Source organism: Camelus bactrianus, chromosome 32 (genome assembly GCF_048773025.1).
Source record: "Camelus bactrianus isolate YW-2024 breed Bactrian camel chromosome 32, ASM4877302v1, whole genome shotgun sequence".
Classification (NCBI taxonomy): domain Eukaryota; kingdom Metazoa; phylum Chordata; class Mammalia; order Artiodactyla; family Camelidae; genus Camelus; species Camelus bactrianus.
In genome coordinates, this window is record NC_133570.1 from 14,429,774 (window position 1) to 14,446,809 (window position 17,036).

Sequence of the window (17,036 nt, forward strand, 5' to 3'; positions counted from 1 at the left end):
ACCCCCTCACACCCCACTGAAGGATGTCGCAATACTTCTAAGGCTTAGAGCCAGCCCTGCTAGACCTATTCCCAGATAGGGTAACTGAGGCCCAGTCTCTGGAAGTTAGAAGACTCACCAGAGAGTGGCTAGCTGGGGAGAGAATTCCAGGGCTCTGAATCCCTCACCAGCCTGGCTGGGGTGCTGGGTGGGAAGTCAAGGAGGGAGATGGGGAGGCAGATCATTGGGTTGCTCCCGTGGCTGGGCAGGGCCCTCCCAGAATTGCCGGTCTGGGCGTTGGCTCCCAAACTCTTTCAGTCGGCCCTTCCCACTGGTGCCCAGGCCTGGGCTGACCCCAGCAGAGTGAGTCAGGCTCACCGCCAGCCCTTCTAAGACCTCTTAGGTAAACAACAAACTCACAGGGAGAAATAGTGTATCTGCCCTGGGATAGGCCCTTCTGGTCACATCATCTCATTTAAAACTTGAAAAATGTATGAACCTGGAGCTGCAGGAAGAAAACCTCTGCCTGGTGTGGGAGGACATCCTGGAAGAATTCCCAGGAGAGGTGACATTTGAGCTATGCCTTGAAGGGCAATAATAATTATAGCAAACACTTTCTGAAAGCTTCTTATGTGCCTTTTCGTGTTCTGAGACCTGTATTTGAAACCTTCATACCTGCTGTATCTCATCTGATTCTCTCAAAACTCTGTGAGGGAGATACTGTGTTATGCCCATTGAACAGATGAGAAAACTAAGCCAAGGCACAGAGAAGTTAAGTGACTTGCTCAAGACCACACAGCTACCAAGTAGCAGAGTCAGCATGCAAATCCAGAACGCCAGATCAGTTACTGACTGTAATACCTTCTATATGCTATTTAATCCACCTAATTACGCCCATTCTACGGATACACAAACTGAACCCAACGTATCCATAGAATGTGGGTAATAGTACAATCAATGGTAAGTAATGCATAGAGTTATTGTGAGTACGAAGATGAGATAATCCCTGTAAAACGCTTAGAACAGTGCCTGGCACACAGTAAGTGTTCAAACACTTGTAGATGGCTTTCATCATTGCTGTAGTGGTTGTTATTGTCAAGCCTTCCCCTCCCCCTCCGGCCGCGGCTTCCTCCCCCGCAGTCCCAGCCCGTGACGTGAGAGCTGCCGCTCGCACTGTCTGGGTTTAATTGGGAACTGAAAGAGATGGAAGGAGATGTTCGAGGCCCCCTCCTTGACTCAGAACAGACCCCGGGGGAATGTGCGACTCTCTCTGTAGCGACGCCTCCCGCCAGTGTCCGATACTGCTCCGGGACAGGGCAAGGAGGTGGGGCGGAGGAGGCGGCACCCGGATGGTAGGCAGGAAAGAGCCCGGGAGGTGTGAACGTGTCGGAGGCAGGGCAGGCAGGGGACATACTGTGTCTTCAGAGCCCAATGCCAACTCACCAGGCGCCTGCGGCCACGCCCATCATGGCCGTGAGCCGCTCCCCACCTGGCAGTCCCAGCCTCCGCGCGCCCGGGTCTCCGCGGCCGGTGCGCTCTGGCACGCTTGGCTGGGGTGCCTGCAGAGGGCGCGCGAGGGGGCCCGGGAACGCGCGGGCGGGGGACCCAGCGGGAGGCGGGATTGCGGGGAGGGCCCTGGGCCGCCCCCTCCCGTCCCCTGAGCGCCCCGCCTGCCCACCAGGAGCGTCAGACTAGAAGGCAAGGGCTGGCGGTGTGCCCCGCGCGCTCTGCCTGCTTGGCTCCGGGCTCCTACCTGTAGAGTCCTGGGGGGCGCCCCCTCCCCGGACACCTATCCTGTCTCCTATTTCGGAAACCTCCCGTCCAGCTTCCCTCGTCTTGAACAGACGGCGCTGGAACCCCGGGACAGGGTGCTAGGCTCGCTGCTGGTGACATGTAGATGCCCTCCCCGCCGCAATCCAGCCTCACAACCTGGGCGCCCTCCTGGCCGGAAAGTTTGGGGCTAGGCGCCATGGCCAAGAGCAGCTCCTTGAATGTCCGCGTGGTGGAGGGCCGGGCGCTGCCCGCCAAGGACGTGTGAGTACCCCCAGGGCCTGTCGGGGATGAAAGGGTGTGCCGGACATGGGATGGGGCCGGGGTTACCCATTCCGCGTGCCAGGGAAGGTCGGTGAAGTGGGCAGGGATTCTTGTCTAAGACCAAGTATTGGGGCAGATCCACCTTCATGGGGTGAGAGGCCCCATGCCCATCTCTGTCAGGTGGGAGGGGGCGCCTAGACTTAGCAGATGCCCCGCCCCGCCCCCAGGAAGGGGTGTTTTTGTTCCTGGGACGTACTAAAGGTCTTCCAGGGCTTCAGCCCTGGGGTTTAGAGGGTCGGATTCCGTCGGAGCTGGGGAGAGGGTTTGGGGAGACTCTCTTTCTTAGCCCAGCAAGTGTTGGAAGTGGGGCTTCTCCAGGCCTGGGTGGGCACTTCTTAAGAGAACCCTGGGGAGGATCCTCAGAGAGCCTGGGACCCAGGCGGCTCCAGCATGCCTCTGTGCATCCGGTATTTAGGTTTGCAGAATGTCACCAGGTGGCCCAAAGGGCCAAGCCTGAAGAAAACGAGTCCTTTAGACCCACAGCCCTGAGCTCCCCAGCCAGCTCCCAACCTAGTGTGGATCTTCCCTTGATGCTAAACCGCTTAAAGAGCCAGCTCCCCACTGCAGCCCCCTCCCCAGCCAACTATGATGGGGCTGGAGGACCCCTGGGCTCCCCTTCATACCAGTCCTTGGCTGTGCTTCCCCCAGGGCTGAGTCAGCAATTGCCGAATCCGCAGGATGGAGGGAGGGGTCCCCCCTCCTGCTTGGCGTGGAGCCCAGAAGGGGCTCTAAGAGTGTCAGCACCTGAGACAGGTGTGGGATCCTTGGCGGGACATTGGCTGTGTGACCTTGAGCCTAGTCCTCTCTGGGTCTCGATTTCCCATCTGGGCAATGGGAACTCTGGACTGGAGTCTCCAAGCTGCATGCAGCTGCAAGAGTGGAGAACCTCATAGGATTTACCCAGTGATCAGGGTGAGCGAGAATTTGGATTCTGAGTCTTGGAGCAGGTCGAGGCTGGGACTTAGCTATGCCTTAACTCCCCCAGTGAGGGGCATCCCACCTTTGACTTCACGAACTGCTCCCTCTCCAACTCTGCAGCCGTGTCAAAAGGGAAGTGGCTTTGAGCAGTTGAAATGTTGCGGAAAAATTACAGCTCGGTGTCACAGCTCGGTTGTGACAGAGACCTGGATCCGGGCGAGAAACAAAGTAGCACTCAGAGACTTCGGAGAACTCCGGTTTATTACGCCATCAGACAGAAAGGAGTCAACACTCCAAGCTCTGGACCCCGTCTGTACGTTTACACAGGCCTTTTATAGGCTGCCAGTTTTACACTTTGCAACATCATATGCAAATAAAGTACAACAGAAGTTGACCAACCAGAAACAAGCTTTGTAGAAGTAGGCCAATCAGGAGTGAGCTCCATGCAAATAAAGTACTACAAATGGACCAATCAGAAGTGAGATTAAGAACCAATCAGGAGTGAAGGAAATAACCAATCAGAAGTGACCTCAGGGAACCAATAGAATTCTAGGTGTAAGTTAGCCGCTTTAGAGGCAAAAAGTGAGATAAAGCCTCTGGGCCAGGAAACCGGTCCCTATTGGGAGGAGAGCGGCTACCCTGCTTAAGAGTCCTGCCAGTCTTTTTATGGGGCTTCCCGCCTCAGTAGCTCCCCCATCCTCATCAGCTGCCCCAGATAAACATGCACCTGAGGAAAGAAAACAGAGGGCTTGCTTGCTGGGCAAATACAGCACTTGGACAAGCCCCCTGCCTCCCCTCTTCTGAGATGCCCTCTCAGAACCCCCGAGAATGAACGATTTTGGAACTGTCGAGGGAATGAGGTCAGGAGTGGGGACCCGGCAGCTGTTGGAGGGCTGAGTGTGGAAAACCTTCCAGAAACCCAGTTTCCATCTCACTGTGCTCTGGCCCCTCCACCAGTCCTGAGTGAGGCCCACGAGGGAGTGGTGGGTGCTGTCCTTGGACCCGGACACGGCTCTCAGGGCTCCGTTTGCCTCTCCTGCGGAGGGGATTGACTCATGCCTGGTTCCTGCATCTCTTGGACACCTCTTCCCCCCCAGGTTCCCCGGGGCCAAGGTGAGCTCTGAGGTGGGCCACGCCCCAGAACCAGGGTAGTGAGGAGTGACCAAGCTCTAGCTGATGACCAGCCACCCTGCCTCGGTTTCCCCAGCTGTTGGCGCCCTTCCTCAGAGGCGCACCCTCAGAACATGCTGGGATCTCCGTGCCAGTGGGGACTCTTAGATGGGGGTGTGTCCTCTCTCCCCTCTCCTAGGGGAGAGGGCCCAGATTCTTCCTGAAACCTCACCAGGCCTCCAGAACCAGTCCGACATGGTTCTGAAGGAGGCCTTGGCCAATAGTTTTCGAGTTATTACTCTCATTACTAATTGCAGCTGTACGTGATTGAGGGCTTCCTATGAGCTAGGTCCTGTGCTTAACACTTTCTGAGGTCCTATTAGCATTTCCATCTTATGAATGGGGAAACTGAGGCTCAGAGAGGCAAAGTCACTTGCCCAAGGTCACACAGTTGGGATCTGAACTCTGACTGCTCCCATGCACCAACCAGGCAGTGGCCAAGGGGCCTGCTTTCCCATGCTTGAGGTGGAGCAGGGGCCATGGGAGAGGCCAAGGGTCTGGAAAGATCAAGAGTCTGGAGGGGGTGGCCCCCTGCCACCACCGTCACCCCTACCTGATAGGAGCCTGATAAGGCCCTTGTGCGTCAGAGCCTTGGAGCCGATGTGCTGAGCTTGACTCCCATGAGGGGCCCAAGGGTCAGGCCAGGTGGACGGGAAGGGGCATGTCTCCCAGCCCTTTGCTAACGGCTCCCAGCCCATCTGCCCCACATCTGCAGTTGGGGAAACTGAGAAATGGGAGCCTGCCTAAAAGAAACTCAGGAAAAAACAAAAGAAACTTAGGAATAGAGAAATGCGATCGAGGGGACTACTTAACCCCAGACAACCAGGGAGATGGAGCCCAATGGGAAAACTGAGGCTCCCAGGTTTGCTCTCAGCCCAATGGGCTGGGATAGATCCAGTAGGAGCCACCGAGGCCTGGGGAGTGCAGGGGCGGAGCCCAGAGAAGAGCTCAGAGACACAGATGCTGACCAGTCTGAGGTTTCAGGGCTGAAGGACTGCTGGGGAAGGGGAGGCACACCCAGGTGAGGGAGCTGTGGGCTCCAGAGAGGAAACTGAGGCACAGGGGAGGGCTCAGCCAGCAGACCAGGTTGGAGCCAGCTCCTGGTGCCAGTGTCCCAATTCCCAGGAATCCCCGAGGCATCTGCGGATCAGTGACAAACTGTACCCAGAGAGAGGGTGGGGGCTGGGGCTTCGAGGAAGGGGGCCATTTGGGGAAGGGGTCGTGAACTGGGGTGTAGGTATTGGTTAAGAGCATTGGTTAAGAGAGTGTGCGCTGAGCCCCACAGACCTGGGTTCGAATCCTGACTCTTCCAGTCAGGTGTTGTGGGGGTGGGGGGTAGGGGTAGGGGGAGATACAACTCCTCCCCCAAGGAGCTCAGAGTTCAGAAGTTGCCCGGAGCCTGGGAGACAGACACTGGACCCAGAAATAAGGGAGCAAGGTGATTTCACATGCTCAGAGGAATCGGAGATCAACCTTACACAGTCCACTGTTGGAGGATGGTGGTAATCAAGGACCCCCACTCTGAGGCAGTGACTTCTGGGCTGAGGTTTGTATAACAGAGTGGAGCCAGCCACGACAAGCTCAGGAACAGAGCAAGTGTCTTAGGCAGGTGGGACAGCAAGTGCAAAGGCCCTGAGGCTGGACTGAGCTTAGTAGAAGTCAAAGGAAGCCTGTACGATGGCGTTGGGGAGGAGATGAGGGCCCCTGGTAGACAGCTTGGGGTGCACTAATGACTCTTATTATGAAGGGGAATGGAGCTGGCTTTGTTCCCCAGTGGCTCATGGCTACTCAAGGGGGTGCAGCCCATCTCTCCTACTGGTTGAGTTTTGAGGTCTAGGTGCCCTGTCCATGCCTGCAGCGAGAGGGTCTGCTGAGGTCCATCCTTGCTGAAGCCTGAGCTATGCGTGAGTCTCCTCCCAGGGAAACGCCCAACGAAATGAAAAGCTGGAGAGGACACTGTGGGAGAGCTCTGGGGTCAGCCGTGATGCATTCCACCAGCTTCTTGACTCCTATAGACACTCTCGGAGGTGTATGATAGTATTGTACCTGACTTACAGGGCTGAGAAACTGAGGCCCATAGAGGGGAGGGGACTTGCCAGGGTTCCACAGCAAGCGGGCTTGAAGCCAGGGATGGCTCTCCAGCACAGCACGCGCTCCGGACCCGCCGCTTAGGGCTGCCTGGGATGGGGACTCCAAATTTTCAGGCTTCATGCCTCAATGTTCTATTTCAAAGGGAGCCCAGGGAGCCCATTCAAGGAGATCAGGCACACAGTGGGTGGGCTGGACAGCCATGACATCGTCTGCCGGTCCTCAGAAGTCCTTCCTCTTAGCTGAACTTGCTGTGTGACCCTGGGCAAATCCCCTCCCCTCTCTGGGCCTCAGCTGCCCCATCGATAAAAGGAAGGCAGGTTGGGACTCCCACTCACGGCTGCTCTCTCACCTCCACTCCCCAAACCTCCTCTTTCCGCAGGTCTGGGAGCAGTGACCCCTACTGCATAGTGAAAGTGGACGACGAGGTGGTGGCCAGGTGAGGAAGGGAGAGGCCAGGCCTGGGGCGGAGGGAGCAAGGCCAGGGCAGGTGCTCCTTCCAGACCCGGGGAGTCCAGGCACAAGAGTTCACGTTGGAAACAGGACGGAGGGTGGGAGAGTGGGGCGAAAATGAGTAGAGCTCAGTGGTAGAGCACATGCTTAGCATGCATGAGGTCCTGGGTTCAATCCCCAGCACCTCCATTAAAAAGGAGGAAGAAAAAAGATGACCTGGCAGAGGGAAGCGCTTACCTGGAGAGTGGACCTGCAGGCCTGGTGGTGGGTGCTTTGTGTCCTGGGCCACGGGCTGGGATGGAGGAGGTGGGGGGAGGCTGCCAACTCCTCTCTCCACCTGGCCCCACCAACTGGCCCACACCCCCGCATTCTGACGATGTCCCTGCTGGCGTCCTGGGGCTGACTCAGCGGCTGCCAGCCTGTGCCTTCCACACTGGCCTCCCCGGGGGCGGGCATCTCACGCTTGGCTGGGCTGGCTGGTTCCGGGCCTGCCAGGTGCTGCGGGCACTGGGGTGTGAGTCTGTGTGTGCGCGCGCACTTGGGCCCATCTGGGCTGGCTTGTGAGTGTGTGCGGGGGTGTTGGAAGGCTAGGGTGAATGACTGTGAGCACTGGGGCAAGCCTGGGGGTGTGCAGGCTCACATTGTGTACCAGGTGGGGGGGGGTTGCGTGTGGATGTGTATGCACACATGTGGGCTGCTATGTACACGCCCGTGTGCACCAGTGCCTGCTTATTTGGGTACACGGGCCCCAGGGAGGATGTGAAGATATTTGGTGTGTGCGTGAGTCTTGGGTGGGAGCTGGGGATGTCGGGCTGGGCTGTGCTTGGCTGCCACCCCTGCAGGCCAAGGGCCGGCTCTCACCCCCCTGCAGGCCTGAGGGGTGTGGGTGGGCAGGCGGCTGAGGCCTCGGTTCCTATGGAGACAGCAGGATTCAGGATCCTCCTGGCGCCAGTTCTGGTCCAGATGGGCCGAGAATTGGGGGTGGGAGTCCGCAGCAGGGAGGGTCATCCTGCAGCTTTGCATCTGACCCCCTCCATCGTTCTCTCTGTGCTCAGGCTGCCCCCTTACCGTGTTCTGTGATACTGCCCCAAACCCACAGGTTGATTTTTCTGTGTGATCCCAGGCTGCTGTCACCCCCTCTCTGGGCTCTAAGGAGCCTCCCAGCTCAGCAGCTGGGGAGCCTGAGGGGACTTCCAGCTGGGAAGAGGTCAGGGTAGGGGAAGAGGCTGTTTGGCAAGAAGGGTCCATCTGATGATGGTGCTCTGGGCTGTGTGTGTGTGTGTGTGTGTGCACACACATTCACACTCTTTGTTGGGCAAGAGTGTGATGGAAGAAAGGAGGAAAGCAGTGGAAGGTGTATGAGTCAAATTTTGCAGCCATAAATGGATGTGTCTTCACTGGGCAAATAAATGGATGTGTATCTGCAGGGCTGTTGTGGGTGAGGATGTGTGCGTCTGTTTCTGTTTTTGTCTTGGTTCTTAACCCTCCTGGGGCTCCCACCTGCTTACTGAGTGCTCTGGCCCCTGCTGACTTCATGGTCTCCTGGCCCCTCCTCTCCTCCCCATCCCACCTGCCATCTTCTTGTTCCTCAAATTCACCAAGTTCATTCCTGCCTTGGGGCCTTTGCACATGCTCTTCCACCCATCTGGAATACTTATCCTCATCCTCTCCCCGGTTTGCCTGACTAGCTCCTGCAGGAATCCTTTTCTGATCCCTCCTAGCCTCACCCCCAAACCCAACAAGCACCAGGGAGCTAACCAATGACAAGACTTCTCTCACTGTGTCATAAGGGCTCAGGAGGGAGCACCTGTCTGCTGAGGGGGGGCTTTGTGAGGGCAGGGACCTTGGCATCTCTTCCTCTGATTCCCCAGACCTCACAAAGCTTGGCCCGTAGTCAGGGTGACTGTTTATGGAGTGAATGAATGAAGGAATGAATGAGTGAAGGGAATTGTATGGATTGTCAGTTACTGTGTGTTTGTGTGATTCTGTGTGTGTATCTCTGCTGTCCGTCATTATATGTATGTGAATGTGTGTCTGTGGGTCTGTGTGTGTCTCCATGTTCTGGGCATTTCTTTCATCTGTGTATCTGTGTGAACGTTTCTGTTTTCTCTATGTGAGTCTGCATGTGTTTGGATGTAGCAACACATAGATGTGTATTTCTAGAAATTTCTGAGGATGCATATGTTATCTGTGTATGTGTGAATGTGTCTCTTTGTGTCTGTGGCTTCTTTGGTATATCTGTGAATATCTCCGTTTCAGTGTGTATCCCCATGGGAGTGGGTGTGTGTGGGAGTGTATATGTGTGTAGCTGTCTTTCAGTGTATGTGAGTAGCCCTGGGTGTCTGGATCTCTGTGTGTGTGTGTCCCCAGGTATTTGCTGCCTGTGTGGCCCAAAGGCCCCTGGCCCCCTGTGTCCCCTTTTGCAGGACAGCAACCATCTGGCGGAGCCTGAGCCCGTTCTGGGGGGAGGAGTACACAGTGCACCTGCCCCTGGATTTCCACCATCTGGCCTTCTACGTGCTGGACGAGGATACAGTGGGGTGTGTGCACTGGGGACCCAACTGGGCATCTGAGGGGAGGCAGAACACCCCAAAGCAGAGTACCCACCCACCCAACCCTTGATACCTGCCCCCACTACTCGATGGGCAGAGTAGGGGTCCCTGACTTTGACCCTCACCCGCCCGCCTTTCCGCAGGCACGATGACGTCATAGGCAAGATCTCACTGAGCAGGGAGGCCATTGCAGCTGACCCGCAAGGTGGGTGAGGGGTACCATCCGCTGGCCGGGCAGAGGGAAGGGGTGTGGGATAGCAAGCAGCACCAGGGAACACAGAGCCTTAGGTGGAAAATTATTTTGGTTGTTACTTCTGTTTTCAATCTTTTTTTTTGGAGGGGGGAGATATTTAGGTTTATTCATCGATTTATTCCTGGAGGAGGTACTGGGGATTGAACTCAGGACCTCATGCATGCTAAGTATGCGCTCTACCACTTGAGCTATACCCTGCCCCCTGTTTTTAATTTTAATTCAGTTCATTTATTGGGCAGTTTACTTACGCACATCGTTCAATATTCAAAATGTACGATTAGAAAAAAAAAGGTACCATTAGCAGTGAAACTCTCCCTCTTATCCCCAGTGTCATCAGTTTCTTGTATGTCTTTCTAGGGACATTTGAAACATATACAAGCAAGTGACAAACAGGAATGGCAGCAAAGGCTTATACAGTGCTTACCACATGCCAAACACTTTCTCAGTGCTTTACACGTATCAATTCACTTAATTCTCTTAATAACCCCTTGAGGTAGGTACTCGTATTATGCCCACTCAGTGAACAAACTGAGGCACGAGGAGTTCAGTCAGTTGGCCAAGATCACAAAGTTACCAAGTAGGACCGCTGGGATTTGAACCAAGTTGTCTAGCTCCAGGGTCTGTGCTCTGAACACTCTAGTATGTGCGATTTGTTCTCTGCTTATAGAAATAGTAGCCTCTTAAATTCAGTGTTCTGTTTCTTGTTTTTTTACTTCCCTATGTATCTTGGAGATTTTTCCATATGGGTGCTCATAGAGCTTCCCCATTCTTTGATCTTTGTGACATCTCAGCACCGCATCGTGTGGATGTACTGTCATTTATTTGGCTCCTTCCTCCTTGATGGGCACTTCAGTTGTTTGCAGTCTTTTCCTAGTTCAAACAATGCTGCAGTGAATAGCTTTGTACAACGTGATGTCACACGCATGCGAGTTATATCCATTGGCAGGATAAATTTCTAGAGGTGGATTTGCTGGATCCAAGAGTACCCACATTAGCACCTTTGATAGTTATTATAGTTATTGTTAAGTTACCCTCCTTGGAGGAGTTAACCACTTATCCCACCTTGTATCCTTGCCAACAAATATCAAACTTCTGGATCTTGTATCTGATAGGTTAAAAAATTGCCTTTTAGTGTGGGTTATTTTGCATTTCTTTGAGTGAAATTGAAGACCTTTTTATACAATACAAGTCACTTTGTTTCCTTTTTTGTCTATTGCCTATTCACATTTTATGTGTATTTTTCACCCACGGGGTTGTTTACCTTTTCTTACTGATTTGTAGGAGCTCTTTACATATGAGGAAAATTAACTTTGTCATATTAGCTGCAAATATGTTTTTCTCCCTTTGTGTGGCTTATATTTTGATTTTGCTTATACTTTTTTCCATGTATGAAATTTGTTTCCTTTTCTGTAGTCAGGTTTTTTTTGTTTGTTTGTTTTTGGCTCTTGATTTTCTGTGATACCTTAAAAAGCCTTCTCAACTCTAGGATTAAAAAAAATTTTTTATACGATTCTTTCTAGCAATAATTTTTTCCCATTTTTTTAAAGTCTTTGATCTATTTGAAACTTACCCAGATACAAGGTATGGGGTAGGGATTGAATTTTACTACCTTTTCCCCCAGATGACTATTAATTGTCTTGACATCATTTGTTGAATAATGTATTTTTTCATCAGTGGGAATTAGCTGAAAACCTACTATGTGCTAATCATCATAATCATCACTCCAATTTAATGATATGCCAGGGACTTTGCCAGGCACTTTACATTTAGTTCTTACAACACAGAGTGAAGTATGCACTAGAATGATCTTGAATACATCCGATGGGAAGTGAGGTTTGGAGAGGTGGGGTGACTTGCCTCTCCTAGAGGTTGCAGAGATGTGAAGCGAGACCAGGCTGTGCCTGCCTCCAATGTCTGTGTTCTTCACCTGTCTGCTGGGCTATCCTCGATATGCCTCAATCATTTACTCAAGGGGGTAGAATTAAGTTAATGAATTATAAGGCTGAGTTTCAAGGAGCTTATGGACTGGATACAAAAATAAAACACATTGATATAAAACAGGGAAGAAGAGAAAAAATGAAACTGTCCATGCATCTTTGGATGCCTTTTATTTGTTAAACATAGCTGAAGTGTGGGGGTAGAGGTATGTGGAACATCACTGGCATGACAGCAGATAAGGAGAAGAGGGCAGGGAGGGTTAGTGTGGTCAAGGAAGTCTTCCTAGAGGAAGGGGAATGAGCTGGTTCTTCAAGGTGTTTTGGCAAAGATACTAAGGCACATCTCCATGGATTCTCTTCTAAGGTCAGGCATAGGCCAGGCCAGACGGAGTTCTTGGTTGGGGTTGATTGGAGAGGGCACTGGGTACCAGGCCAGAGTCTAGACTTTCTTCTGGAGGCTTTGGGAGTCATTGATGGTCCTCAAGTAAGACAGTGAAGAGATTAGAACCGTATTATCAGAGGATGGAGAGACAGAAGCGATTAGATACATTTTTCAGAAGATCCCTGTGCTGTTGTATGCATATTGGATCACAGGTGGGACAGGAGTAGAGCTGGGGGATCAGTTAGGTGTCTGTTGCAGTAATCAGGTGAGAAAAAGCTAATGGCATCCTGGACTTGGGGGTAGCAGTGAGATGGAGGTGAGATGGAACTTACCCACCTGGCAGCACTAGAGCCTCAGAAGGGCCCTCCTGCCACATAACAGTGAAATCCTCAATTAGGTGGGATTCCTAATACATTGTTGGAAGCATGTAAAGAAGGAAAAAAACCCCTCAGTATTCTCTCCCCTCCATCCCTCACCCAATCATGAGCTAAAACCTAACAGGAAATGGTGAGCAACAAGCAACAGAGTAAGGAAGGATTTCCCTAAAAGTGAATGTCAATGTCAGATTCACAGTCAACAAAGAGACTAAATCTTGGGCTAGAGGGAAGGCAGATGTTACTGAACCTGAGAATTCCCCATTAGTCTGAGACCCTTAAAAAATCTCAGAATAAGCAACCACCACTCCTCTCCAGGGACAAGCATCCTCACATTAAATTTCCCACAGAGGGAGCTCAAGCAAACATGACTTCACAAAGATCACCACACACACAAGGAAGTGAGCCACCATGGAGCAAGAGTCAGCAGAAACAATGGCCATCAGATTGAGCCTCACAGAGACCGCAGGTTTTGTAATTATGATGTATAGAATTTTTTTAAATTTTAAATCAATAAAATGTAACCAGAAAGGGCTAGCAATAACCACAATAAATTAAAGCAATATGAAAAAAAAAAAAAAGACTGACTTGGAAAAGAACCAAATCAAACTTTTAGAGATAAGTACAGTTGCTGAAATTAAAAAAAACTAAGTGGCTGTGTTCAACAGCAGATCATTCATTCAGAGCTGAAGTCAGAATTAGTGAACTTGGAGAGAGAACTGAAGAAATTATTTAAACTTTAGCCCAGAGAAATGAGAAGGAAAATATAAAAGAGTAGTGCAAGACATAGAAAATAACTGAGGGGTCTAACATCCATTTAATTGGAGTCCTAGAGGCAGAGAATAGAAAAAACTGGGGAGAGGAAATGATTTAAAAAAACAATTGATGACCTGGAATTTCCCAGAAGTCAAGGAAGGGCATGATTCCCTAAGCAGAAGAAGTACAATCTGTATTAAAATAGGATTAAAAAAAAAATCCTTACCTAGACGCAATATTATGAAACTGCAGAACACAACAAAGACATGGTCAAACTTAGAAAAGATAGACCATTCACACAAGATGAATTATTCGGCTGAAATGACTTCCCAATATCTGCAATCAAAGCGGGAAGTCAGTGGGACGGTATCTTCAAAGTGTTGAGAGAAATAAGAGACAGAGAGGGAGGGGATGAGAGGGAGAGGTTAAGACTGAGATAGAGATCGACTTGGCTGATTCAGGCGGAGAGCCAGAATGAAGGCTCAGAGCTGGGAATGCTCAAGATTTTTTTTAAGTATGCCGGGGCTAAATGATAGAGAGCTTTATATACCAAGGGGAAGAGTGTGACAGTACACGGTCGGGGGCGCTGGCCCTAGAACGATACTGCCTGCATTTATATCCTAGCATCCTAGCTCTGCCGTTCACTAGCTGTGGGCTCATAGGCAAAGCTCTTTCCTCACTGTGCCTCGTTTTCCTCCCCTGGTAGTGGGGATGATTACAGTACATCAGAAGGCTAACAGGAGAGGTCCATGACTCAATACCATCTTGATGTTAATTGCATTTTTAAGTTAACCCAATGCCTAGACCATGGTAGGTGCTTAATGAATGTCAGTGTCTGCACCCTCCAGGAATTGATAGCTGGATCAAACTGAGCTGCGTGGACCCGGATGCGGAGGTGCAGGGTGAGATCTGTCTGGCTGTGCAGATGGTGAAGGATGTGCGTGGCCGACGTCTTCGCTGTCATGTGCTCCAGGCCAGGTATGGGCATGAAGGGGAGTGAGGTGGGGGGAGGGATGGTCTGAGAAGGAGCAGGAATCCACTGGATCCTCCCAGCTGCTTTGAGACCACCTCACTCTTGGGACACTTCTGGGCTCATAATCAGGATCCTTTGTAGGTAAACAGTCCAAGCTCACCAGGTTGCAAGTTTCTTGGGTTAAAGCACAAGCAAAATCTTTGTTGGGTCCATGACCAGCAACCAAAGGCCAGATACTTAGGATGACCAGACAGATCAGCATGGAGGTATATTAATCAAATCGTAAGTGGTAGACACCCAGTTCATACTGGCTTAAGCGTCTGTAAAATGACATGCAGCTTCAGGCATAGCTGGATCCAGGTACTCAAACAGTGACATCAGGGATCTGTTCAGTAATTTGTAGACACAGATTCCTTGGCTATCTTTTGTGTTAGCATCATCCTCAGACAGTCTCTCCCCAGAGGAGGGCAAATATGACCCCAGCTGTCCCAGACTGGCATCCTACCAACTCGGCAGCTCCAACTGAAAAAGAACTTCTCTCTTACCATTTCCAACGAATATCCTGGGACTAATTCTTACTGGCTCAGTCTGGGGTACATGCTCATCTCTGAACCAATTACACTGACTCTGGACTAAGTTGCAAGCCCATTCCTGGAGTGGAGGGAGGGATCAACCCACATAAATCTTGTGGGCTTGGAGTGAGGGAGGGGTCGATCCTGTCCCAAGAAACATCAGAAGGAAGACAGATGGAGGACCAACAAAACCCACAGATGACCCTCCAGGCTTTCCTCCTGCCAGTTTATCACTCTGTAACCCCCTCTTTCTTTCTTAGCTCCCCCATTATTCTGCTTCCTTAAATACTTCCACTCCTTTCCCCCTCCAGTCTCCTACTTTTTTTTTCTGCCTTTTCTTTTTCACACCTTACTCCTCCAACCCTTACTTTTAGGCCAATCCTCACCCAGGTTAGGGAGAAATCTCTATCTCTAGTTTGCTGTGTGACCTTAAAGCCCTTTCTTGCCCTCTCTGTGCTTCTCCCACCACCTTCAGATTTCTATTCCCAGCTGGGGCTCCCTGAAGTCTGGATGGAGTAGCAGGCAGGCAGAGGACAGGCAAAAGGACTCAGTATGGGGCATGGCCTCCTCCCCAGCCACAAGGCTGCTCCGGATCCTTGCAAGCAAGAGAGGGACCGATTGCTGTCTCTTAGCAACTGGGCTGGCTCCTAGGAAACCAAAGAAAGCTTTGGATGCTGAGCAGGGGTGAGAGAAGAGCAGGAGGAAGAAACAAGCAGCCCCTAGGTGTGGGGGGAGAGTGTCCCTGGATTTGGGGGACCTTGGGAAGGAAGGATGGGAGAGACTGGGCTGAGACTTTGGGTTGTCATCGCAACCAGAGAGAGGCAGGTTGTGGGCATGAATGTTTGTTGAGTGAATGAGTGAGCTGAGCACTTACCACTGGCCTGCTGCTATGCTAAGCCCTTTACATACATCATCTCATTTAACCTCATTGGCCCTGTAAGGTTGGTCTGTTATTACTCCCATTTTCCAGATGAAGAAACTGAGGCTCAGGGAGGTGAAGTGACTTCCCAGTGTCACCCAGCCAATGATTGGGAGAGCCAGCCTTTGAACCCTAGCATCTCGTCCCCCATCCAGGGGCTCCAGGGAAACTGAGGCTCCCTTCCCCCTCCCCACTGCACCTTCACCTGCTGGGCTTTGCGATGTCGAAATTAACCTTTCTGTGGCTCAGTTTCCTTACTTAGAAAATAGGGGCATAGTAGTGCGTCCTCATAGGGTAGCATTAGTCTACAGGAAGATTTGGACGGGTTTGGATGGGCCTGGTGAGGGATGCTCCATGCTGGGTTCCTACAATGGGGCAGTTTGTTGCCTTGGAAACTAGCAGCATTTGAATGCTCTACCTTGAGCCCCTTTTCCAAGATCCAGCTTCGGTCTTGGTCCTCAAGTATCCTGTGTCCCCCACTCCTTACCTCATCTGTCCCCAGGGACCTGGCCCCTCGAGACATCACCGGCACCTCTGACCCATTTGCACGTGTGTTTTGGGGCAGCCAGAGCTTGGAGACTTCGGTAAGTGGTGGAGTGGAGCTGGGAGAGTGGGGGCATCAGGTGACCTGGGGAAAACCATTTAACCTCTCTGAATCTCAGTTTTCCCAACTGTAACGTGGGGACAACAATGGTCCCATTAGCTCTCTCTTTCTCACTCCCTCCTCCCTCAGACCATCAAGAAGACTCGCTTCCCACACTGGGATGAGGTGCTGGAGCTGCAGGAGACACCAGGCTCCCCATCCCCGCTGCGGGTGGAACTCTGGGACTGGGACATGGTTGGCAAGAATGACTTCTTGGGCATGGTGAGCACCCCGTCTCAACACCGTCCATGGCTCCCCACTGCCACCAAGGGGGAAGGGGAAGATGGGCTGGGCATCTTGGGGCTCAGAAAAGTAGATGTGAAGGCTGCCTCATCATGTGCCCTGGCCAGACCTGGGTGATGAAGTCCCATTGTCGCATTTATGCAGGAACCTGCCCAAGGTCACAGGGTGGGTCCAGATTCTTATTCTGAGTTGCCAGTATGCAGGATGACTGTGTGCTGGCCCTGGGCTGAGTGCTTCTCCAGCATCCCCTCATTTGTGTAACCCTGATGGCCACCCTAAGAGGCTGGGACTGGTGTTGTCCCCATTTTATAGATGGGGAAATTGAGGTTCAGAGAGGTTAAGTGGCTTTCTTAAGGTCATATGACTAAGAAATGGCAGAGTTAGGATTTGAGTTTCTGGTTCCAGAATCTGAGTCTAATGCCTACTCCTGGAAGCACTGGGCTCAAGGTCTTTCTCTTGGAACCTCAATCTCTCCATCTATAAAATGGATGTGATTTTTCTTGCCTCTCAGTAGTAGTGGATGTATACTCAGGGCTGACAGTTTTTAAAAGGAGGCAAGATTAAAGCAAATAAGAGGGAGGCTCAGCTTTTCCTGGTGGGAATGCAAAATGGTGCAGCTGCTTTGGAAAACAGTCTGGCAGTTCCTCAAACGATTAAAGATTCCACCCCTAGGTGTATACCAAAGAGAAATGGAAACACATATCCACACAAAAACTTTTACGTGGATGTT

General features: G+C 51.7%; 1 protein-coding gene across 1 annotated transcript in view; it reads left to right on the plus strand.

Moving 5' to 3' along the window:
• The first annotated feature begins 1,499 nt into the window (after positions 1-1,499).
• Positions 1,500-17,036, plus strand: part of RASAL1 (RAS protein activator like 1) — a 29,135-nt gene continuing 13,598 nt past the window's right edge. The window contains exons 1-7 of the mRNA XM_010963590.3: positions 1,500-2,013; positions 6,632-6,688; positions 9,129-9,242; positions 9,398-9,459; positions 13,805-13,934; positions 15,923-16,004; positions 16,154-16,285. Of these exons, the coding sequence (XP_010961892.2) occupies positions 1,877-2,013; positions 6,632-6,688; positions 9,129-9,242; positions 9,398-9,459; positions 13,805-13,934; positions 15,923-16,004; positions 16,154-16,285 (714 nt within the window). The 5' untranslated portion in view covers positions 1,500-1,876. The remainder of the gene's footprint in view (positions 2,014-6,631; positions 6,689-9,128; positions 9,243-9,397; positions 9,460-13,804; positions 13,935-15,922; positions 16,005-16,153; positions 16,286-17,036) is intronic.